This window comes from Eleutherodactylus coqui, chromosome 3 (assembly GCF_035609145.1).
Source record: "Eleutherodactylus coqui strain aEleCoq1 chromosome 3, aEleCoq1.hap1, whole genome shotgun sequence".
In the NCBI taxonomy this organism is placed as follows: Eukaryota; Metazoa; Chordata; class Amphibia; order Anura; family Eleutherodactylidae; genus Eleutherodactylus; species Eleutherodactylus coqui.
The window spans coordinates 85,588,101-85,613,562 of record NC_089839.1 but is presented as its reverse complement, the minus strand read 5'-3'; the positions used below and the strand labels follow the sequence as shown (position 1 = coordinate 85,613,562).

At 43.8% G+C, this 25,462-nt stretch overlaps 1 protein-coding gene across 1 annotated transcript in view; it reads left to right on the top strand.

Annotated features, from left to right (window-relative positions):
- Positions 1–25,462, top strand: part of HEATR1 (HEAT repeat containing 1) — a 67,579-nt gene that overhangs the window by 17,784 nt on the left and 24,333 nt on the right. Inside the window, exons 13-29 of the mRNA XM_066595822.1 lie at positions 464–559; positions 1,702–1,790; positions 3,803–4,014; positions 4,210–4,331; positions 7,358–7,543; positions 10,804–10,987; positions 11,717–11,865; positions 12,092–12,284; positions 13,045–13,217; positions 13,369–13,524; positions 15,368–15,610; positions 16,753–16,881; positions 17,136–17,242; positions 20,518–20,652; positions 20,959–21,077; positions 21,972–22,093; positions 22,243–22,371. Of these exons, the coding sequence (XP_066451919.1) occupies positions 464–559; positions 1,702–1,790; positions 3,803–4,014; positions 4,210–4,331; positions 7,358–7,543; positions 10,804–10,987; positions 11,717–11,865; positions 12,092–12,284; positions 13,045–13,217; positions 13,369–13,524; positions 15,368–15,610; positions 16,753–16,881; positions 17,136–17,242; positions 20,518–20,652; positions 20,959–21,077; positions 21,972–22,093; positions 22,243–22,371 (2,544 nt within the window). The remainder of the gene's footprint in view (positions 1–463; positions 560–1,701; positions 1,791–3,802; positions 4,015–4,209; positions 4,332–7,357; positions 7,544–10,803; positions 10,988–11,716; positions 11,866–12,091; positions 12,285–13,044; positions 13,218–13,368; positions 13,525–15,367; positions 15,611–16,752; positions 16,882–17,135; positions 17,243–20,517; positions 20,653–20,958; positions 21,078–21,971; positions 22,094–22,242; positions 22,372–25,462) is intronic.

Genomic DNA, 25,462 nt, shown 5'->3' with positions numbered 1-25,462 from the left:
CAGATGATCAGACAATACTCTCTACTGGTGGTCTGTCGAGGGCGCCCAGATCCCAGTCACTTTGTGTACATGTCCTCATGCATTACTGGTCAGAACTGCCCAGGCGGTGGCAATTCGTCAATCTGACCCTCCAGCTTATCGCATCCCAATAATGCACCCCTCTCAGACTCTGGTAACAGGGTGACATCTCTTCTCTGCATCGTAGAGGCGTCTAGTGGTCAACAAGCTCTACACAAGTGGAAGAAGAGGTCACTACACACAGGGAGCCTCTGAGAGCCTTTTATAGGCCAAGGGGGGAACCACTTTTAGGGCCTCAGGTGACGAGTTCATCTAATCACTCCACAACCCTGCATGTTTGTATATCTGCATCTTGGGGTGGGATTTTTTATTTTTCAAAGAATGTACTTACAAATCTGTCCAAACTTTTATATAGAAGAATAATATTTTCTCTTTCATGTACCAGGCTGGTTTTGAAGAGTCTTTTATTAAAGAAGCCATATTAGCTCGCCTGAAGGATGAGAACGTCGAGGTGCTTATGTCCGCCTTGGAGTCATTTGAGGTCAGTTGTTTATCATATTAATTTCGTTAAATAGTCACAACTAATGTTTCCCTAGTAATTACTAAAATGCGTCAGCCTAGACGGTCTGCTTCCATATTGCTCGGCTTCTTTTATTCTTTGCCTTTCAATGAGCAGTGTAAATTTATTAGCTTGTCTAACGTTGTATGTTAGGGGAGTACGACACTTGCAGGCTTTGGAGTATTGTTTCAGTGGTTGTAGTTTTATTCTTTTTATCATTGTAAAATTATGGGTGCATTTACATCTATTTTTTTTTTTTTTCGGGCCTGAGTCTTTCTACAAATGCTCATTCATAGAACGATCACGTGGCAAACGAGCAAACGCTCATTTAGTTGCTCATTGGCTCATTTATATGAGCGAAAAAAGGTTTGCTCACAGCTTTACATCTTCACAGGAAGACGGGCTGTATGATGGTGAGCGATCAGTTGCCCCCATAGAGCAGATAATCTGCCCGTGTACACCGGTAATGAGCACGGACTTATATGGTTGTTGGCATGGGCAGATTAGAGTTTTTGCACTCTTCACATTTGCTCCGTGGCTTTCATTCATAGGAGAAGAAAACAACACCCTGCAGATCTGTCTAACAAAAGTGGTCAGTGGCGCCCAACAAACCTGGTTGACTTATATACTAGGGACCATCTTGGCTTCATCATTGTATCCATAGTTTTGACATCATTAATAGCGTTGCACATTGCAATACTCTTACTGGCAGTGGTGACCGGCTGCCATTTGAACTGCACTTGTGCGTTCTCTTGGTTAAAAATATATGTGCTGCAAATCGCCTTGCGTAAAAAAAATAAAAATACAAAAGCAAAAAAAAAAACTATATTTGTAAGTGATTAAAGGGGTTGTCCAGAACTAGAAAAACATTGGCTGACTTTTTCCAAAAACAGCTACTCCTTACTTTCTTACAGCCAACAACCGACCGCAACGGCTCCGATCAGCACCGCCGCTGATCAAAGCAGTTCACCCTTTAAATGCCGCTGTTAATTTTGACAGCGGCATTTAAATGTTCTGATCAATGTTGGGGAGTAAGCGCCACGTCCTTAAGAGGTTAAACTTTAGTTGTAATTCATCCACTAATTGGTATGTTGTGGCCGTTCTGACAATCGTCTTATTTTCAGGTTTACCTCAGCCACTTTACTGCAGAAGAAATGGTCTCCGTTCTCCTTGCCCTATTTGATCGTGCGGATCTATCTCAGGATGATGGCTGGTAAGCAGTCTTATTTATTCCTCCCGTCGTTTTAGGTACTCAGAACGTGTCTGTAATAACCTTTAAGGGTTCCTGATGGTGACTGGCATGGAGATCAAAAAATATCATTTGGCACCCAGATTTTTAGACTTTGTATCCAAAGGCACCCAAGCGAGTTATAAAATCTGGATCCCTGTTACATAGTCGTAACTGTAGAAGCTTTCCTACTGGCAGCCCACCAGTACAAGAATGATGGGAGCATACAGCACACGGTTATTATTAGAATAGTGTAATATGCCGACTTTGGCTGGCTAACACAGAAATCGCGGTGCTGCACAGCGCCATAGCATCTAATGATTGTCCATGGGGTTGTAAATTAAAGCAACTGTGACATAAAAGTCGCAGAAAATCCAAAGCTGTTGGATTTTTGCTTGTGTGTGGCAAGTTGCACACAACTCTTCCATCTATTCATATGCGATTGTGACTTGTGTACGACCTGTCTGCGATTCGGTTGTTATTTTACTTGTCAAGCCGCACAAATTTTTTGGTGATGCAACTTAGAGACTTGATACTGTACAACCAGTGTTGCAGCGTAGTGCAAGGTGAAGTCTTAGTTAAGTCACATGGCCAAAAAATGTAGGCGCTTTTCTGTGACTTGCCTTCATGCGACTGTTTTACAGCTGCAGTCATGTTGTCGCAGTTGCACTTACTTTACGTTGTTGTCTATGGTAGAAAAGTTGAAAATCCATCAGGTGTGGATTGCTTACTACGGTCATGCCACATTTGCGAGAGGTACCATGTTGTGATGCGACCGGAGAGATGATCACTGAATGCAAAATCGAAAAGTGACATTGCCATCTTCATGTCGCATGACATATCACCACATAGCTCTAGCCTTAAAGTCAATGTATAACGGTATGCAGTAAGGTCCCTATGCAGATAAGGACGATGGAAAAACACTTCCCATCTCCCTTATTTGCATAAATTACCCAGATGAGCTAGCATGGCCTTATAAGTCTCCTTACTTGCCTTTTAGGTGTCCCCACACCACTTTTGGGTGCTCTCCTTGGGGAAAGTCTAGACCATCCCCCAACTCACTCTCCCTCTAGGTTTCTCCACACAATTTTTGGGTGCTCTCCTTAAGGAGACATGACACTCCCTCCTGACCCGTAAGTCCCCTATGCACCCCCTACTGGCAGTCATGGGTAGTCAGAACATAGAGCGCATAAACGCTGCGGTCAGTCCCACTAGCGTAGATGTTGTGACTGAGTAGTCCATTGTAAATACTGTCAACCTTTAGTTCATATTCTACCCCCTGTAAAGAATGTTTTCTTTACAGGGGGTAGACAAAAATATGGAAACCCCACACAAAATGCATGTTCTCAAATTACATAGGATTATAAATCCTATTTCAATAAGACACGTAGAGATGGATTTTAAGTGGAGGTAATATGACACCGATGCCGTCGGGCAGAAGTGAACATCTGGCCAAGCAACACTGTTCCATTGGTCAGGGGTTTGAGCTACTCAGCTGCTATTACCAGCTGGCTCCCAAAACCACCCAGAGCAGGGCAAGAGGTGAAGTAAAAACAAATTTGGCGGGAAAGCTCACAGCCACGCAGGGGTCAAAAGGGCAGTTCAGTGCTAATGATTAAAATACTGTGCATTTTGTATGGTGTTTCCATATTTCTGTCCACCCCCTGTAATTTTGATTTTTAATTTGACAACCAAAACATGTTTCCTTGAGTCCTTTTTTTTTTGGGGGGGGGGGGGGGTGTTAAAAATGGTGTGATGCAAATGGACAGTGAATTAGATCACCCGCACCACTTCGCACTCATGGGCTCGGAACCTTAGGCTTGCCTTGGTTTGGATGATGTTTGGCCGTGTAGCTACGCCAAAATTAACCCACATTTTATCTCATAAAGGGTTTCCTATTTGCTGAGTGATTAATAAAGGCATTGGAAACTAGTATAAGTTCTCGTGTTTGGACCCTCTTGGAACACTCATGGCTTTTTTTTTTTTTTCTCTTCCAGGTACAAAGCTATTCAAAAAGCTACGGAACTTCTAGTCCAAGACAGTTCAATCAAGGATCACCCTGAGTTGTGTAATAGGGTGGTAATGGCTGTAATACCGCACATGGTCTTCACAAACAACGTGGTCGGCTCTGCCGAGAATAACATGGCGGTGTACCTGGGAAGAAGTGGTGTTTGTCACCTGCACCCACTACTAAAGGGCTGGTCAGAAGGTATTCTGGGCAATCTTTGAATGTGTTTTATACAACTATACATTTTATTGTAAAGCATTGTAAAGTCTTCAGAGAACCCTTTAGTCCCTTTATTGTACATATGAAGGAAGGATACCGTATTAGAAGATGGTTTTCATTATAGGAGATGTATCTCTAACCTCGCATTAACACATATTTCATCTCCATTATTTATAGCACTGAATGGGAGCTTAGAAAAGGCTAAGGCTGGAAATTGTGCCGTGGCGGTAAACTATAGGTTTTCAGAGCTGTTGTCTGGCAATATGGCTGCCATGGACCCGGCTACGTTTTTAAAGATGGTAAGTTGTGAGTTTTTCTCGGACATCGCTTTTTTGGGAATTTTATTTTCCGTTATCTGTAGAGAAAACACTATATTTGCGCTACAGATAATAAAAAAATGTACAATTTTTTTCCCCTTGATATGTACTAAAAAAAAAAGGATCCAGTGGCTTATAGTCAGATCATTTGGTGACCTACCGCACACAGGCAAGGGCATTCCTCCATGTTGTCACTACCAGCTATTCCATGTATGACACCTTATTAGAGGAGTTGTCTGAGTTATAACAAATAGTTATATACTCACCTATTCCCGCTCTCGCTGTGTCCCGCTCCAGTGCTCGGCCCCCTGCTCTAGTCCGTGTGTACAACTGAAGTCCTGCCAGACTAATGAGATGGCACAGGCTGCAGCCAATAGCAGAGCTCAGCGGTCGAGTGCGGCAGTGCCTGTGATGTCCCTAAAACCAGACGGCACTCGAGCTGGGTGGAGCGAGTGAGGGGAGTATATCCGGGTTTGTTATGTGCACGGAGAACTGGTTGTCCCCAGATGTTAGAACCCAGACAACCCCTTTAAAATCCAACTTTGCCGTTCATATACTAGTTTATAAATTGAAGACGCAGTCTTGGTGTGCACCCTTTGTGTTTTTGTTCTATAACAGAGTATCCGATGGTCAGTTCCTTTTTGTAGTGTTCCAAGGTTGTAAACCATTCTACACGCTAGGATGACTCCAACAATGTCTGTGTTCTGTGAGATATATATTTACTAGAGATGAGCGAACACGTTCGGCCCCGCCCCTTTTTCGCCCGAACACCGAACTTTGCGAACACTTCAGTGTTCGGGCGAAAAAAGTTCGGGGGCCGCCGTGGCAGCGCGGGGGGGTGCGGCGGGGAGTGGGGGGGAGAGGGAGAGAGAGAGGGCTCCCCCCTGTTCCCCGCTACTGCCGCCCGCGCCGCCGCGCATCTCCCCGCCCCCCGACCTTTACGCGCGAACACTGCAGTGTTCGGCAAAGCCGGTGTCCGGGTGCGGATGTGTCCGTAACGGACATGTTCGCTCATCTCTAATATTTACGTTTATAAAAAATGATCAATGAAGTGTTGTGACATTTACTTACATAGTACAGCACCACTTCCTATTCAAAGTCAATAGCAGTGTGGAAGTCCACTTAATGAGTTGAGACCAGGACGACATACATGCACAGTCACACTCCCCACAACCAGGTCTCTGTGTAGTGATCCTCTAATCACTGAATAGCACTCTACATAAATGGCTTCTACGCTGTGGCCAAGGAAGGATGGGAGCCTGTGCAGTAGTGCACCAATATGCTGCAAAACTTTGAGGACTTCTTCTGAGGCTTCGCTTGTGAGTAAGCAAGTCCCATTTCCATTCACTGCTCCAGACACCTTGGTACAATTATTATCTGCAGGGGTACTTACTGGGAACTTCATCAAGCTAATTCACCACTCAACAGCTGAATGCAAGGATAGTGGTTAATTGGAGCTACAATGAGACCGGTCTCCTGCACTCCGAGCAATATAGTCACTATAAAAAGTAACGCCTGGAGCTTCACTTTAAAAGTAGTAAAAGTTTGGCTACTACATTCATATCATTGGGAGTAATAAAGCTTTCATCCATGCCACCTTGGCTCGTCCGACTCAACTTGTGTTCTTCCCCACTCGCTGGGACCTTTAAAGTGCTGCGGAATATGGTGGCATTGTAAAAATATGAAAAATTGTAATAAACTTTAAGGGTGTGTTCACATGTGGTGGAAATGCCACAGATTTTCCACAGCAACTGCCACGTCAAAATCTGTACCATTGGTGCAGCTTTTGATGCTGAATCGGCTGCGCTTATGCAGTTGATTTCAGCCTGCAGAAAAGCATCCTCTCGCCTAAGATTGCCCCAAAGCCCAGTGTACATTGTTACCCCACGCCACTAATGAGTGCCGCCACTGCTGCTCAGGTGATGTGGAAGTGGCGGCACTCAGTAGTGATGAAGAGTGACAGTGTACGCTTGGCTTTGGGACTGGCAGCGTGCGTGGTATTCCTAGATGAGAGGACGTTTTTCTGCAGACTGCAATCATCTGTGTAAGTTGCAAATTCAGGGTCAAAATCTGCACCATGGGGTGGATTTTGATGCAGGAATTTTACCATTGTAGAAAATCTGCAGCATTTCCGCCAATTGTGTGAATGCACCCTGAGGCTTCTTTCCCACGAGCATGTACCGGCCGCCGTTTTCACGGCCGGCCGATATACGCTACGTTGGGAGAGAGAAAACTGGTGAACGGACGCACACATCAAATGTTTGTGCGCCCGTTCAGACGGCATGGATCCTGACGCATATGCCGTGACTACCATGCCATCGCCCCTTTTCCCTCCCTCCCCATCACATGCTCACCTGTATTTTCCTCCTTAGCTCACCTTGCTGCTAAACTTTTGGGCCCAATGTGTAAACGCCCAGTGCTATATTGGGCTGGCCGGGCGCTTTTACGTCTCAGGAATACAGCCATGTGATCTGATGCACTGGAATCCAATGCATCAGATCACAGCGTATATCAGCCGGCCATGAAAACGGCCAGCTGATATACGATTGTGGTAAAGAGCCCCTAAGGGAATTTTCCAGGACTTCTCCTCTGGACAGGTAATCAGTAGTTGATTGGTGGGGGTCTGCTGCTCAGAATCCCCATTGATCAGCTGATTGAAGTGACAGCGGTGCTTAGGTGAGCACTTCGGTTCATATCCAGCACAGTGCTATACATTAAATAACAACTGTGCCTCGTTTTGCAACTTGGTCGCGTTCACTTGAGCTGCTTTCAGGCTATGTTAACCAATGGACATGACGTCACAGGCCTGAGTAGAAGCCTTCATTCAGCTGATTGGCAGGAATTCCAAGCGGCAGACCCCGGCAATAACTATTGATGACCTATCCTATGGATAAGTCATTAACAGTGAAGTCCTGGAAAAGTACTTTATTAAGTCAGAAGCATAACTTAAAAAAAAAAATTCTGTTGCTTGATGTTTAATTGTATTGCTTCCTTTTCTGCTTTTGTAGGTTGAAGATGTTCTGCATGTAGCTGACAAGGACACGGTCCTGGTGAGACAGAAGGTGACTTTTCATGTTCTCAGCCAAGCCCTGGTGGCAGGATGCTTGAGCTGCCAGGACCCTGAGCTGCAGGTTGCAACGAAGATCTTTCAGCTGCTTGACAAGAAACTGAGGAGTGCGCTGGAACTAGTACAGGCAAGTTATCCTCTCAGTGCTGACGGGTACTTGGAACCACACTACCGACAATTCTGAAGGAAACTTAAGCCCCATTTATACACAAAGATAATCTTTCAAATGATTGAAAGATTAGCGATCATTTTGCATAAAGTACTAAAGGGCACTAATGTCCATTAATACTTGATCAGCTTCATTTGGGTGCAAATGAGCCACCTGGAGCTGTTGCAGAACTCAGCAGGTGGTCTGAGCTCTGCAATCAGCTTGATTGATCAGCCAGGGGCTGCTAAGAGAAAACAATGTAATCTCTAGCACCTGTGGAGTAACAGCCTGCTCTCTGTTTTCTATCATCAGCTGCAGTGAGAATACATTGTAATCTCCTGCTCCTGTGGAGAAAACAGCATGCGGTCTGAACAATGGTTTTTAAGTTCACCTAAAAAACCTTGTTCAGACAAAGTCCATGAAAGTAACATTTACACACAGCGATTCGCTCATATGACAAATTTTTAACGAAGTTTGAGCGATGATCGTTGCGTGTAAATGGGCCTTTTAAATCAAAATTAACCCCTTAAGGGCATGGCTTATTTTGGCCTAAAGGCCGCAACATTTTGGGGGATTTTCAATTCCACACTTCAAAAGCTATAACTTTTTTATATTTTTCCATTGAGATCACAGCTTGTTTTTTGTGTGGCAAACAAATTTTTATTGGTAGTATTTTTGCGTGTATATAATGTTTAGGCTTTGGCTGGGTACTCACATGCCAGATTCCCAGCGGAACTCTCGCGGTTTGGCCGCAGCGAAAAGAGCTGCTTCGAAACCCGCGTCACTTAGCCGTGGGTTTTGAAGTGGCCTTTCCACTCGCTCTTCTGCTGTGGCCGGTGCTCCCATAGAGGAGAGTGCGGCTGCAGCAGAAGAAGAAAAAAATGAACATGCTGCGGCCGCCGAATCCACGCCGCAGCGGCAGCTTCTGCCGGCTTTGTTGCGGTGGATTCGCTGTCCCGTGTGGATGAGATTTCTTATAAATCTCGTCCACATTGCCGGCTAATCCCGGGATTAGCGGCCGCAGGCGGATTTGCCACGGCGAAATCCCGGACAGAGTTTCCGCGGCAAATCCACCCTGTGTGAACCCAGCCTTAGGCCTCATGTCCACGGGCAAAAGAAGAATTAAAATCCGCAGCGGATTTTAACTCTTCTCCCGCCCGCGGATCCGCATCCCATAGGGATGCATTCACCACCCGCGGGTAGATAAATACCCGCGGATGGTCAATAAAAGGGATTTTAAAAAAAATGGAGCATGAAAAAATCTGGACCATGCTCCGTTTTCGTGCGGGTCTCCCGCGGGGACGGCTCCCGCGGGCTTCTATTGAAGCCTATGGAAGCCGTCTGGATCCGCGGGAGACCTAAAATAGGAATTTAAAAGAATTAACACACCCGCAGCGGGCCGGGAGGGTCTTCTCTTCCTCACGGCCGGATCTTTCTTGCTTCGGCTCGGCGGATGTGCCCGGCGCATGTGCGCGGCACGTCGGCAACGTTGCGGCGACGTGCCGCCGGCGTGATGAGTTCATCCGCCGGCCGAAAAAGAAGATCTGGCCGTGAGGAAGATAAGACCTTCCCGGACAGCTGCGGGTGAGTTAATTCTTTTAAATTCCTATTTTAAGCGCTCATGTCCGCGGGGCAGGAGGGACCCGCTGCAGATTCTCCATGGAGAATCCGGAGCGGGCCTGATTTTCCCTGTGGGCATGAGGCCTTAGTGTGGCACAGAGTGTTAAGGCAGCAGAATGCAGTCCCAAGCTTTCACTCACGACCTGCAGGTTGCAGGTTCAATCCCCGCTTGGTTCAGGTAGACTGCTCACGATTGACACAGCCTTCCATCCTTACGAGGTCGGTAAAATGAGCAGCCAGTTTGGTGGGGGTAATAAACAAATTACCTGAAAGTGCTGCGGAATAAGTTGGCGCTGAACAAATAACAAGTCCCTTTTTCCCCCTATGGTATATGTTTTAATAATTTTTTTTTTTCAATTCTACTACAGTTTCTTTAACACCAATAATCATACAGCATACATGAGCACAGTATGGGGGAAAAAAAAAATCTTTTTTTTTTTTTAATTCCGTGGATCAAGTTCTATGTGGGCTTGTTTTTTTGCGTGACAAGCTGTAGTTTTTAGGCTGGGTTCACACACGGCGGTTTTGCCGCATGGAATTTCGCCGCGGCAAATCCGCCCACGGCCGCTAATCTCGGGATTAGCCAGCCATGTGGACGAGATTTCTCAGAAATCTCGTCCACACGGGACAGCTAAACCGCTGCGGCAAGTCCGGCTGCAACCGCGGCGGCCGCAGCCGCGGTTTCAGGAGATGCAGCATGTCTATTTATTGTTTACTTTCGTCGCGGCCGCACTCTCCTCTATGGGAGCGCCGGCCGCAACGGAAAAGCGAGCGGCCGGGCCGCTTCAAAGCCACCGCGGGTTTTTCCGCAGCAGTTCTCCCGGCGGAAATCTCACGGTTTTTGCTGCGGCCAAACCGCGGGATTTCCGGCGAGAATACGCCCAGTGTGAACCCAGCCTTTTTGGTATGATTTTGGGGTACATACGGCTCTTTTGATCACTTCTGTTTTTTGCTTTTTTTTTCGGAGGCAAAACAAACAAAATAAACATTTTGCCTCCGTTTTTATTTATTTTTTTTCTAGTTTTTGCTGTGCGAGATAAATAGTGTGTAAAGTGAGACGAAATATGTGGTAGTTTAAAATATTTTTTTATATATACAAATAGAGTAAAACATGATCTTTTTTTCACACGATTTTTATTTATTTTTACATTTTTTTTAATGTTTCTGTAGGGGACTTGAACCATAACCGCTATGATCGTTATGATAATGCTTTGCTGGACTTCTCTCCTGCAATGCCTTATCGCTTACAATAGCGATCATAGGCAATGGCAATCTGGGACACCAGTATCTGGCGCCCTGTTGCCATGGCAACCCGGCGTCCAATGCCATAGCTGAGGGAGCGTACTCCATCTGTGAACCTTTTGCGTGCTGTAATTTACGTAGATCGTGGCATGTAGGGGATTAACAGCGGTGCTTCGCTGTTCTTATCTATCCCCGCTGTTGCAGAATACACTGTCCTGGAATTGCGCACCTTAATCTGCACATCTAATTGCGGATTCTGATGCTGCATACTCCGTCCCATGCACCCCAGGATGGCTGACAAAAGACAATACTGTAACTTTTATGCATTGGTTATGTACACCAGGACCTTTAATGATGTAATGAATATTGTGATACAGGCCAAGGCAGATAAGTGGGTGCTGGACAAATCGAGTGGGGAGCAGCTCTACAAAATTGTGCTGACTAAGTATATTGTGAGGCTAAACGCTGGAGAGAGTGTAGATATGGTGGAGGCGATTCTGCTGATGCTTATGGTGAAGACCTTCATGAACAACCTGAAATGTCCAGAATCTTTCCCTAAAGGTGAGAACGACCTACGTTACTTGTCCCCCTGTCGGCTTATATATAACACTTACTTCATAGGTGCTGTTGCTGTTCTAAGCAATTCGTCTTTCACTTTGGCATCACAAACTTTTGTGTAGACCTTATAACTTTGTTGGGACATTGTGTCGTATGACGGTGGTTCCCAGTGACCTGGTACATCCCCACAGCACAATAAACTAAGTTATCTACTGAGAGAGGTGGTGACTGGGAGTCGGGTGAGGTATTTTTTTTAATATTCGTCCGCGATCCAGTGAAGATTGTGTTGCGTACGGAAATCTGCTTCTCTTCAGCATCTTGTGCATGCGCTCTCTTGTATAGGGGAGTGCGCACACGGGGCTCTAAAAAGAGTGAGATTTTCATGACGACTCCAGAGGGGACACTGCTAGATTGTGGGAGCGGGTGAGTATAAAAATACATCACCCGGCTCTCTGTCACCGCCCCTAACAGCACCGAAACTTAGTTTATGGTGGGGACGTGACAGGTTCTCTTTAAAGCCTTCTGTACAGGTGCCATTTGTAAGCATAGTAAGTACTTTATACTAGTCGCAGTGTAACTCATACAATGTTAGTTAGTATTACTTGCCTAAAGAAACCCAAATTCTCCATCCAGCAGACCAGCTAATAAATTGCTCTGTACGCTCTTTTGGTATATATTACAGTGTGTAATCACAAGCTGGTCATGTCCTGATTATTTTTTTTTTTTGTTTAGGTGAAACTTGGTGGAATCCTGTAGCCATGGACAGCCTGAGCAAGAACTACCTGCAGCTCCTCGTTGGCATGTTTGATGTGATTGTCATTGGCGCCAGTGACGGGGCGCACGTTGAAAACTGCCGAGCTCTCTTGGGCTTCTTATTTTCAGTAAGTTTGTTATACCCCTCTTCTATGTGGCACTCAGTATCTAGTTACATCATGCTGTCCCGTTTTCATTTTCAGCTCAACTGCATTCTTGTATAGTCCAATAAATGGAGAGGTGACATGTTAAGATTGAAAGCGTTGTACCAGAATTACAAGTTATTCCCTATCCACAGGGGGACGCGGGGATAGGACCTAGTATAACCGTTTTTTTTATTCTTTCCTAAATTAGGATCATTTAAAAGGTCCGATCAAGTTGTTCAGTTTCCTCTGTCTTCTTTGGACATATGGCTACAACCTCTCGAGTCCCTTGGGATGCACAGTGAATGCCATGTTGCAAACACGAGCCTTCTATATTGGTCAGGCCTTACTAACATCACCGTTCGATCCAATAAAAAAAGAATTTGAACTGATGTCATCCCCAGGTAAGGTGCATTTTAATATTCCTTGACTTTTAGTATCTTGAGAAGTGGGTCATACCACCACATTGTATAAACTTTGGCATAGCCTGGCGGTAAAATCTTCTGTTATCCTGCCACTGCACCTCAAGGAGAAGCAAAGCGCTACATTGTAAGGCCAAATGTACACGGCCGGGTCGGATTCTACATGTGGGATCCCACCGGAGAATCCAACCCTGTGCTCGGCCAGAGACCCTTGTGTACCTGTCCGGATCTGTACTGCTGATGTGCCAGCCGGGCCGGACGGCACATACGCAGTACAGATTATCCCGCGCCGTAGCTAGGCGATGACGCAGATTCCACAGCCCGTCCGCAGTGTCAGCTTCCATTGACTTCAATGGAACCCTTCCGCATGGAATCCGCGCTAGAATAGGACATGCAGGAGCAAATTTCCATAGCATGTCTATGGGCAATATTTGCTGCGAAATCCGGAGGCGGAAGCCGGCTCCGGATTCCGCAATGCAAATACACCTGTGTGCATTGGGCCTAATGCTGATACACATTGGGTTTTCTTTATAGCTGCTTTCTTCACAGGACAATAGAAGGGAATCCTTAACGATGGACCGCTTTCTGATAAAGTCCCTAGTAGCATGTTTGAAGATGAGATTTACAACCCAGACCGCTCCTTCAAAGTATCACTTGTGGAATTAGAAATGGCACTTTGCAGAAACTTGTTAATTTTCTTATGACTTTTGACCTCGCCTGGTTTCATGGTTTTGTCCTACAGTGGCTGTGTCTTTGGTGATTAACCTGGCTAATCCTATAAGAGAGGTGCGCAGAGGAGCCATTGTCTGTTTAAGTGCTCTTAATGTAGTGAAGAAATCGCTGCTTTACCCAGTCATACAGACAGTGAGTGAAAGAATCGAAGAGATCGTTGCCGATCCAAACTATGTGGCCCAGGTATGTCATATAATTAATAGACTGTATTCTTGACTTTGTCATGGGGATGTTGTATGCACTTCAATTGTGTTTGCCATTTTTTTTTCATACATGTCTAAAGAACAAGATGTTGTTTCTATATAACCATTGCAATTCTGCAATTACTATGCAGGCATTAGGCAGTATGTTCGAACAGGCACAAACATCCCCCAAGGCTTCACAAAAGCTCAGCGCATTGAAGGAACTTCTCAGCCTCCTACAGAACCCTAGCTGCCCAACATATGTCAGTAACCTTTTGTTGAAGGTGCTCCATAGCGTAAACGGCGAGGTATGTATTCTTGTAGTAATCTATTGCTTAGATCGAGTTTTTAGTTTAAACATATGCTTATGCTGTTTACACTGTTGGTAAGGTCATCATTTATCTTAAAGTGAAAGATAACACCTATACTTATTAAAGTTGACCTCCAATTAAAAACAACTTTCCATAAATCGATTGTAGAAGCAAATTTAAGAAAAATGTAATTTTATTTCCAAAAAATTGATTTTTTTCCAATTATCAGACTTCTCTCCTTTTTCCTGCACTAATCGCTCTGAATTTACTGATAAAATCTATACACGACAATCCATACGCTGAGAGATCAGCTTACACCTATAGCCCATAGAAGTCTATAGGGAAGAAGGGAGCAAGAGACTAGCTACTATGATGTGTCCCATGCAAAACACACAGTAAGTAGAGTAGATCCTGCTCCTCTAGATCACACAACCAATAGCAGCAGCATGAAGGACATAATACAGCAATACTGAGCAATTTAGATGTGAATCCAACACTGCGGTGAGGCATAATGCTAGAACAGTAACAGCAATGTCTCGATTTGTCTGCGTATCTCCCTGCAGCTGTTTCTCCTCCATCCTCCACAACTCTCCATAGACTTTTATGGGAATCAACTGTAACCTCATCCCTCATTGAAACTGATAATACATCTAATTTCTATGCACAGATTTTTATCAATGCATTCAGAGTAAAGACCCTTCTGCTTAACAGATCTAGCAGCGTTTTTACAAACGCCCATTCCCGATTATTATGCCGTACTGCTGGGGCAGTGGTCAGCTGACAAACGAGTAAATGCTGTTTTACTGGCTGACTACATCTTTAATGCAAGAACAAAAAAATCTTACGGTAGTCCATCTTCCTGTGTAAACGGGGAGTGTGCTGCTGACAGTAAGACGTGTACAGCGAACAATTGCATTTAGTTATCATTCCCCCCCCAACCCATATAGCCTGCATGGGTCTATGTAGAGGGCCTCTAAAGAGGATCTAGTTGTCCTCTGATTAGCAAGGCTGATTTAAGTAGTTTTGTAGCCTCAACCACGCTGATTATTGCACTTCTTTTTCTGTATACCCCTCTGTTCTCTTGGAGCAACCACCATTAGATTCACCTGCTGGAGTTTTTAATTTGTCAAGTGGGCGGTGTCCTCTACACGTTGTCAGTGAACAGAGGAAACGTTACAGGTTCAAAGCTCTGGTTGGCGCATCTATGGGAGGTTGTTGTGGGAGAATGGGGTTGGGTGGGGGAGACTAAAAGAAAGAAGAGGTGTGATGGTCAGCTATGTTGCGACTGTAAAGCTATGCAGCAGGCCTCGCTGATCTGAGGAATGACTGGTCCTCTTTAAACATGTGCCAATATTGTTGATCAGTGCTTATCATGAAGCTCAAATTGAGCTATGTTAGAGGACTTTGAGGAGTCAGGGAAGAGGGAAAGGAGCCTGATAAGTGGAGAAAGGCCTTTTCCTATAATGTAAGATACTTAGTAATATATTCTTCTACCTGCTTGTACTCTTGATTAATGGAAAGCTGTTTACAGTTGGAGGTATACTTTAAGCTGAAGCCACAGAGCCTGCACAGGTCCCTTTCCTCCTCCCTATGCATTATCTTCTCTACACTACACAATAGCAGGCTCACATTGGCCAACGGGTTTCTCTTTGAATAGCATATCTCTGACACTGCTGTTGCAGCTTCTAAGACCTGATGGAAATCCCCATACAATGCAAGAAAAAGTACAATCCGAACATAAAAACTGATTAGAAAGCGTATTTCTCAAAATGTAGTTTTAATTGTCAAGAAAAACAAATCCTGTGGAATAATCCATTGCTTCACTTTTTCTCTCTTGCAGAATCTCCTGATTCAGTTATTGCCAGTCTTGAAAAGACTCCTGGAGAAAGTGACCCAATCTGTAAGCGACGTTCTCCCCGAGGAGGCTGTGCTCCTTCACCTCATGCTGGCCAAGTTTAATGAGCATACCGCTGGCCTCTTATCTAAGGACCCTCAGTGTCTAGACATCTTTATACAAGCTCTTAAGACTCCCCAGGTCATCTCGGATGGGATGCCTTCCTTCCAGATGTCTGCTCTTGGACAAGTATGCGGTTTTCTTTCTTTTCTTCTCTTTTTGAATTCATGAAATGAATCTTAAGTGCTATAACATCTCTTTTTAGATCCCAAATTGTGACATACCGGCTCCTGCCGTTTCCAACTATCATCAAAATGTCTTAATTATGAAAAAAAATGTAATGGCAGTTACTTGTATGCGATTGTGTTTACTCTTTCCAATCCAATTTCGGAGCCACCTACACACTCACTGATCCTCATTTATTTTTGGGTGGTTGCAGAAACCCATAATAATGAGCTGCCATGATGATTTTATCTGCAGGTTTTTTTTTTTAATGAAACTAGTTAATATTAGTATATTTAATATATATGTGTGTGTGTGTGTGTGTGTGTAATATATATATATATAATTAATATAGTGTGTGTATATACATACAGTTGCTGGACCTCGCCCGACATGGGAGCTATGCAGGAAAATATCAATAAGGGGCAAAATACGAAACTAGATTGGAAAGGGTTAAAACTCAGCAATGGTTCATTTAATCTAGTTACTTTAAAGACAACTTGTCATGTCCTATTAGCACCATAAATTAAGTTTATGGAATCATAAGACAAGGGCTGCTGATTCTGGGGGTGTGCTACTTGCCTCTCTATAATGAAAACAAAGGTTTGGTACCGTGTTAGCCAGTAGAGCAAAATGTGATTGTTCATATCTACAGACTTGCCTCTCTGTTCCTTCCTTGCAATGGGTCCTCTCTACATTCAGCGCACACTGTTCTTTCTGTGGCTGTAATGCAGAGATGAGTCCGCTGCACATGAGCGCTCATACAACCTTCCCTTTTGAAGTAACATTTGGCTGCTTCATGCATTAAATAAAAACTGTTGCAATTAAAGTGTTACAATAGAAAACCAATTATATCGCTTCTCTAATTTTTTTTTTTGATGGATTAAAGCGCACTTAGCACAAAAAAAAAACTGTTAGCAAAAAGCCAAATGACAAATGAAAGCTGTGATCTGGTTGTGGCTATGGACAACGTCTATCCAGCTACAAATAATAGTGGTGATAATGACAACTATTCAAGAAAGCCACGTGGTCCGTGATAGCTGGAGTCTCTGGTTATTCTATAGAAGGAGTGTTACTTATGACAATAATCCCCTTGTTGTCGTTCTTAGATCACGAAGGCTTTCTTTTCCGCTCTTGATGGGACCGTCCAGCAGAAGTTGCTCGGTGTGCTTTTTGACTTGCTAGTAGAAAGCAAGAACTCCACTTGTGTTCACGCTGTCAGTAGTACTTTCAAATCGGTAAGTCAGCAGATGAGGTAATAGCTTCTGTAATGTGTAACCTCAACATTTAGATTTGGTTAGAATTATATTCTAACTTTATCTCCCTTACCGCTCCTCTGTGAACCTCTGATCATACTTGGAGACACACAAACGTTATTGCATGCATAGTATGGAGGTAGTCAACATTCATCCTCTTACTATTGAATCTGTTTAGAGATATGTTATGTAAAGTGGTTTCCCCGTGTGGACTTACATATATCCCTTCCTTACAGATCTCTGTAAATGCTGTACATATCAGCACAGAACTTGAACCTGCTGGAAGAGACAGAACTGTTTCATCTGTGCGACAAGCCAGGAGGACTAAAATGCAGGCCCAAAGGTATAGGCAAAATCCCAATGTTACAGAATGCTGGCCTTTGCTTGCAGTGGTTCTAACTGTTAACCCCCCGGGTCTATCAGCCCGTTCACATGAACGAGTAGCTGGGTAATACATGATTGGCAGAATTTGCACTGAGGTGGAGTCACTCTTTCTGACTTTAGATAGACCCCAATCTGCAATTTCAATGGGTTTTAGTTCACAAACCTTATTAAAATACAACAGTTGTCCCTTCTTAGTGAATTATAGTCTACCTTCTTTATTAACCCTTCCCAAACCAGTTTTCCTGCCACCCACACATTCCCCAGCTTATTTATTATGGGTGGGGAAGCGTGTTGAGTTCTCCACAAGTAATCCACCAACATCCAACCTCTCCTCTGTATATTGTAATATACATATGTGGAAGAGAACTCCATGTCTGACCTCTCCTCTGTATACTGTAATATACATATGGAGAAGAGAACTCCGATGTCTGACCTCTCCTCTGTATACTGTAATATACGTATGGAGAAGAGAACTCCGATGTCTGACCTCTCCTCTGTATATTGTAATATACATATGTGGAAGAGAACTCCATGTCTGACCTCTCCTCTGTATACTGTAATATACATATGGAGAAGAGAACTCCGATGTCTGACCTCTCCTCTGTATACTGTAATATACATATGGAGAAGGGAACTCTGATGTCTGACCTCTCCTCTGTATACTGTAATATACAAATACAGAAGACACCTCCGATGTCTGACCTCTCCTCTGTATACTGTAATATATATATGGAGAAGAGAACTCCGATGTCTGACCTCTCCTCTGTATAGTGTAATATACATATGGAGAAGGGAACTCTGATGTCTGACCTCTCCTCTGTATACTGTAATATATATATGGAGAAGAGAACTCCGATGTCTGACCTCTCCTCTGTATACTGTAATATACATATGGAGAAGGGAACTCTGATGTCTGACCTCTCCTCTGTATACTGTAATATACAAATACAGAAGACACCTCCGATGTCTGACCTCTCCTCTGTATACTGTAATATACATATGAAGAAGAGAACTCCGATGTCTGACCTCTCCTCTGTATACTGTAATGTACATATGGAGAAGAGAACTCCGATGTCTGACCTCTCCTCTGTATACTGTAATATACATATGAAGAAGAGAACTCTGATGTCTGACCTCTCCCCTGTATACTGTAATATACATATGGAGAAGAGAACTCCGATGTCTGACCTCTCCTCTGTATACTGTAATATACATCTGGAGAAGAGAACTCCGATTTCTGACCTCTCCTCTGTATACTGTAATATACATATGGAGAAGGGAACTCTGATGTCTGACCTCTCCTCTGTATATTGTAATATACATATACAGCAGAGAACTCTGATGTCTGACCTCTCCTCTGTATAGTGTAATATACATATGAAGAAGAGAACTCCGATGTCTGACCTCTCCTCTGTATTCTGTAATATACATATGAAGAAGAGAACTCCGATGTCTGACCTCTCCTCTGTATACAATAATATACATATGGAGAAGAGAACTCCGATGTCTGACCTCTCCTCTGTATACTGTAATATACATATGTAGATGAGAACTCCGATGTCTGACCTCTCCTCTGTATACTGTAATATACGTATGGAGAAGAGAACTCTGATGTCTGACCTCTCCTCTGTATACTGTAATGTACATATGTAGAAGAGAACTCCGATGTCTGACCTCTCCTCTGTATACTGTAATATACATATGCAGAAGAGAACTCCATGTCTGACCTCTCCCCTGTATACTGTAATGTACGTATGTAGAAGAGAACTCCGATGTCTGACCTCTCCTCTGTATTCTGTAATATACGTATGGAGAAGAGAACTCCGATGTCTGACCTCTCCTCTGTATACTGTAATATACATATGGACAAGAGAACTCCGATGTCTGACCTCTCCTCTGTATACTGTAATATACATATTCAGAAGAGAACTCCGATGTCTGACCTCTCCTCTGTACACTGTAATATACATATGGACAAGAGAACTCCGATGTCTGACCTCTCCTCTGTATACTGTAATATACATATTCAGAAGAGAACTCCGATGTCTGACCTCTCCTCTGTATACTGTAATATACATATGGAGAAGAGAACTCCGATGTCTGACCTCTCCTTTGTATACTCTAATATACATATGGAGAAGAGAACTCCGATGTCTGACCTCTCCTCTGTATACTGTAATATACATATGTAGATGAGAACTCCGATGTCTGACCTCTCCTCTGTATACTGTAATATACATATTCAGAAGAGAACTCCGATGTCTGACCTCTCCTCTGTATACTGTAATATATATATGGAGAAGAGAACTCCGATGTCTGACCTCTCCTCTGTATACTGTAATATACATATGGAGAAGGGAACTCCGATGTCTGACCTCTCCTCTGTATACTGTAATATACATATACAGCAGAGAACTCCGATGTCTGACCTCTCCCCTGTATACTGTAATATACATATGTAGAAGAGAACTCCGATGTCTGACCTCTCCTCTGTATACTGTAATATACATCTGGAGAAGAGAACTCCGATTTCTGACCTCTCCTCTGTATACTGTAATATACATATGGAGAAGAGAACTCCGATGTCTGACCTCTTCTCTGTATACTGTAATATACATATGGAGAAGAGAACCCCAATGTCGGACCTCTCCTCTGTATACTGTAATATACTTATACAGCAGAGAACTCCGATGTCTGACCTCTCCTCTGTATACTGTAATATACACATGTAGAAGAGAACTCCGATGTCTGACCTCTCCTCTGTATACTGTAATATACATATGGAGAAGAGAACTCCGATGTCTGACCTCTCATCTGTATACTGTAATATACATATGCAGAAGGGAACTCCGATGTCCGAGCTCTCCTGCATTGTGTTAGAAATGTGTCGGACCTTGCCAGACATGGGAGCTCAATCTCAATGTAAGGCAAGGTCTGACACTGGATTGGAAAGGGTTAAATAGCTACTTGGAAAGTTTCCATGCACCTTCTTATTGAGACCCCTATTATAGTTATTCCTTCTATTACCTGACACTTCCTTGTCTCTAGAGAGTATAAAAATCACTTTCTTACTCCATAGCATGTTTTTACTCATAACTATGAGAAAACTGCTTATTAAGTCACTCTCGTAAAGCTCTTAATTTTTACTTGTATTGTTGTACCTATTCATCCTAATTTGGTGATATACAGTTAATAGATAGGTTTTTATAATCTTTTGTTTTAATTCTGGTTTAGGAAACAGGCTGATAAAGTAGAAGAAGGGAGTGTGAACTGGTCTAGAAGTACTCTCATCCTGGAGCTCCTGCAGCACAAGAAGAAGCTTAAGGAACCACAGCACTTGGTGCCTACCCTCTTTTACCTACTGTTAAGGTAAAACTAAAAAAAATTTAGTATGCATATAGCTGAATTTACCTGGTACCAACCAGTATGGCTTTACTGCATTGTGACAGTGTTTGGATGTTTTCATGCATAACTTGAGATTTGCCACTTAGGAGCCTGGGAGAGATGGTGACAACCGATTTGGCAGTTTTAGTTTTACCCAATTTGGTTGTCTCCTTAGAACAGAGATCATAGTACCCAGTTATCTAATATATGCATGTAGGCTCACTAACATGAGTGCCCAGTTTTCACTGACGTGCATATACAGACTTCCTAAAGTTTGTATTTTAATTCTAGGAGTCTTGAACCTTCAAATCCAGAGCAGGGAAACGTGGAGTATACCAAGCAGCTAATCCTCAGTTGTCTTCTCAACATCTGTCAGAAGGTTTCACTTGATAATGAGAAGGATGCTAAAGGTAAGAGAACAGATTATTTCCACAGAAAGGGGTACGTGTCTAAATCTGGCTGTGCATATAAGATAAGTAAGCAGGATGCTTGTTCAGCCGACTGCTGCCTCCAACTCCTCAGCTTGGATCAGCCAAACGGGAGATAAGCTGCTGCCAAAACCTTTCGGGCAGTTGGCTACTGACATGCAAGTTAATTATCAACTGCTGAAGTCAACAAATGTGTATGGCTGCTTTTAGGGTCTGTTTCTTCTTGTGTTTAAGGAAAATCTATTGTAAAGTCATACTTCTATATTGTCAAATATTTTTAAAAAGACCAGAGCATGGTGATTCCAGGGAAAAAAATCACCCAAGGGGTAACACCTGACCTGAGAGGATCGTCTGATTGACAAGCATGAGCAGCTCCAACATTTTGATTGTCTGCCATCCAGGGGACATCGTCTGTTGGAACCAATTCCAGCCGCTTGGCTGAAGGACATTTGGTCTAACGACGCTCATTAAGTGTACTGCCTTTGACACCCACCCACAATCACCTCCTTTTGCAGTGGTGTCATGAAAGTGGGCTACTACGGAGTGGAACCGGGTTGTCTTCTCTAGAAAGAGAATGACACCTTGCACATTTTTCTACATCCAAAAGTTTTCGAGATATGAATTTTATCAATAAATTATGGTTCTAGGTGACCTTTGGAAAATTAACCCCCTCGTATTCCTTGACCCCATAGCCCAAAGGGTCTGAAAGTTGAGATTTTTACATGCATTCTAGTAATGAACCATTGTACAGAGTTTTTTTTTAAATCGGAGATGGTCTGGTGTTACACCTTTTGTGTGATTTGTCCTGCAATGACCCAACATCAAAAATGTTAATGACCAAATAAGGGTTTTTGAAAATTCACACTCCTGTTCTAGAAATTCTGGATGAAGAGAAGTTCAATGTGGAGCTTATTGTTCAGTGTATCAGGACCTCCGAGATGCCTCAGACTCACCATCACGCCCTTCTGCTCCTGGGAGCTGCTGCTGGCATCTTCCCGGTAAGTACATAGAGTTGTTCCAGTGTTACTGACCTGTAAGTCCTTTGAGCCATCTGTGAATATGAGATTTGAGGCTTTGTGTTTTTAACATCCCCGTTCTTTTGTCTTATTAAGCTACTTTTAATTAACATTTGAACGTTCACTTCCAGGATAAAGTCCTCCACAACATCATGCCCATCTTCACCTTCATGGGAGCCAGCGTTATGCGACTGGATGACAGCTATAGTTTCCAAGTCATCAGTAAGACCGTGCAGACTGTGATTCCTGCGCTGATGCAGGTACGATACAGTCATATGATAAATGGATATAGCTTTTGAAATGCTCCACCCTATGACAACCCTTTGTGACGGAGCGCTGACGTGATCATAGAGCTCCATATATTTGGCCGACTTAAAGATTCAGGGCTGCTTTCTTTTATCCTCCATAATACGAGAGCCGCTGAGCTCATCATGGAATGGTTCAGGTCACCTGGGTGTAGATGGACCTCCCTTTACTCCATTTCTTAACATATATGCTTTTAGCTATTTGAATTTATCATTTAACCCCTAATTATAAAACCATATTTGGTTATTTTTCTTTTAACCCCTTAAGGACCAGGCTGTTTTGGTCCTAAAGGACCAGACACTTTTTAGGGATTTTACTCGTGTGGTGGTTTTACTGCCCTATTGTTTTTTTCTTCTACAGCGACAAAAATTTATTTTTGTTGCTTTTTTTAACCTATGACATATAGGGCTATTTTTATATCTTTTTTTTTTTTTTTTCACTGATTCCCCCCAGGTATTTAGTGCCGTTGAGGTTCCTCATTTTGTTTCAGACGTTTTGATATACAATTTGTATAGTTTGGGATTTCAGGGCACATATGGCGTCCGTCTGTTTTGGTTGTCGGCGGAATATTTTACTTTGTGTATATTTTTATTTTATTCCACAATATTTATTTTTTATTTTTTTCTGCTTATTTTTGTAACTTTTTAAAAAATTTTTTTTTAAAACCTCTCTGTCCCCCATGACGTCACATAAAAAAGATCATTTTCTTTCCTTTTATATATAAATTTCATACTACCTCCACTGTGACTGGGGCTTCCATAAGATTGATTGCAGGAGCAGAGGCTTTAATCCTGCACTGTACTCATGCTATCATCCAGGATTAAAGCCCAGGACCAAGCGCCATATATTTTCAGCACTTGGTCCTTAAAAGGACCAAGTGCTGAAAATATCTATTTGTCACTGTAGTGGATTATATATAAATGTTACAGCATAAGTATATTGCTTGGATATGATTGCTGTTATCGGACCACACCAGTACCGATCTGATGACATCGTTGCCAGGTGCCAAATTGGTAGATATGGAAGCCCATGATGAGAAGATTCGCTAGCAATTATCTATCAATAGCATGAAATCACTCCATGTTTTGTCAAGACACTTCTCCATGAGAACTCAATGAATTCTACTTTATTATCAACATTACCAACTCTTAAACAGAAAGAAGAAGGCGTATTCAAAAGTTACTTGGTACAAAGATTAGTGTTACATAAGTGACAAAGCTGATTGATAAGGCTTATTGACATCTACCAAATAGTCTCAAAGCTCTTAAGGCCCGTCTCAGACATAGAAATTACTTCAGTCAGGATATTGCTGTTGCGTTAGACAATATTTCTGCTATAGTTGTGTGTCTTCTCTGTTAACATAGCTTAGCCTTATTTAATTTGTCTGTTGACTTCTTATATTAAAATCCTAGTACCCGGCACTACAAAGCATAGGTTTTAGTCTTCTATTTAAGGGTCAATAGTCCAATACAAGGTAAGAAACATACACTTATTGCATTCTGAAACGTAACACTTTATATTCCAAGACATTATCTAGCGTGTAGGTTTATTTTCAGTAAGATCTACAGTTACAATCATTTATTGATCAGCATAAATGTTTTCTTTTTTTTTTTTTTTGCAACCAGCTGAACGTTTGTACATTTGGCAAACAGGCCTGAATTTGCCGTGAGGGGGGGGGGGGGGGGGGTTAAATAATTATGATTGCAACTGTGTTTAAAAAAAAAAAAAAAATCGGGGGCGGAGCCTAGCTTGCCGAGAGAGCGGCCGCACGGGATCAGTGCTCCTGCAGTAAAGGAAGTTTTCCTTCATCTGCGGACTTGCTGATGCCGGATATCTCCCGCTCAACACCAGCATAAGCTGCCTCGCAAGCGGAGGCACAGAAAGAGAGGCCTGGAGACCGTTCCGGCCGAAGTCCAGCTCCGGGCCTGCTTCTGGCGCTGAAGCCGGGCCCTAGATTTAGGCGCCTACGCGGACCGGAAGTGAAGCTCCCCTACCGGCTTCGATCTCAACTCCTTTCCGGACCCGCACAACAACAAAGCGCCCGGGCAGGGTCAGTCGGGGGGGAAGGGACCGGGCAGAAACGGAGCCTACAACCCCGCACTGGAGCGATCCGGACCGCGGGACATCGCTATAGCGCAACCAGGAGCGACCGGAAGTTCGGCTCCCCGGAGCTCCCCACCGCGAAAGCCTCTCCAGCGCACTTAACCCCCGAGGCCCCAGGGGGTCGGGCTGGAGGAGAGGGCGACATACCTCCCGGAGGGTCCGGACCAGCGGCTGCAAGATTACACCAGGAGACACAGCGGCGGCGCCCCCCCCCTCGCTCCCCCCCCCCCCCCCCCGCTCCTCCAGTGCCTGACGATAGCGCTGAGGGGGAAGGGAGACCGGCGTAGGAGAAGCAACCCGGCGCCTCTGATAAAGGCACTTGCCCCCCCCCCCCCTCTTTTGTGAACACACTTGCATGAACCGTGTTACCAGACCCAGGGTGAAGAGAAAAGAGTATACCACCCAGAGACAACGGGTCTTAGGCTACAAGCAGCATTGTATACGGTCCCCCCCCCCCCCCCCCCCCCTCCCTGCACAGCTCAGATGTGATAGAAGAAGAGTGCAGGCTCCAGCGCCAGAAGTGTATACAGAAACACACAGAGAGTACCATCAGTGATACATGACAGGAGAACCCCTTTATTAAGACCTAAATCACTAATAGGTGGTTATACTTTTCTACAAGTACCCCTAGTAACGCACTATCCCAATCTTCCAACAACTAAGTCGCTATACACATCATCCCACCTAGAAACTCCCCCCTTCCCTTCTTCTTCTCAACTCAAGGGGTGGAGCTCACCACCAGAGAAATGATGCGTTAAAAACAAGGACTGCTTGGCGGCTCTTATCGGGACCTCTAATAATAATTCAGAAATACAAATGGGGAAGACGAGCAAAGAGAGAAGCAGTGACCCCCAGAGCACTCCCCGTTCAAATAAGGGACAAGTAGATATGCAGCGTTATCTGAAAGAGCGCGGCGCCAGATCCGTACATGACGCTGCCAGG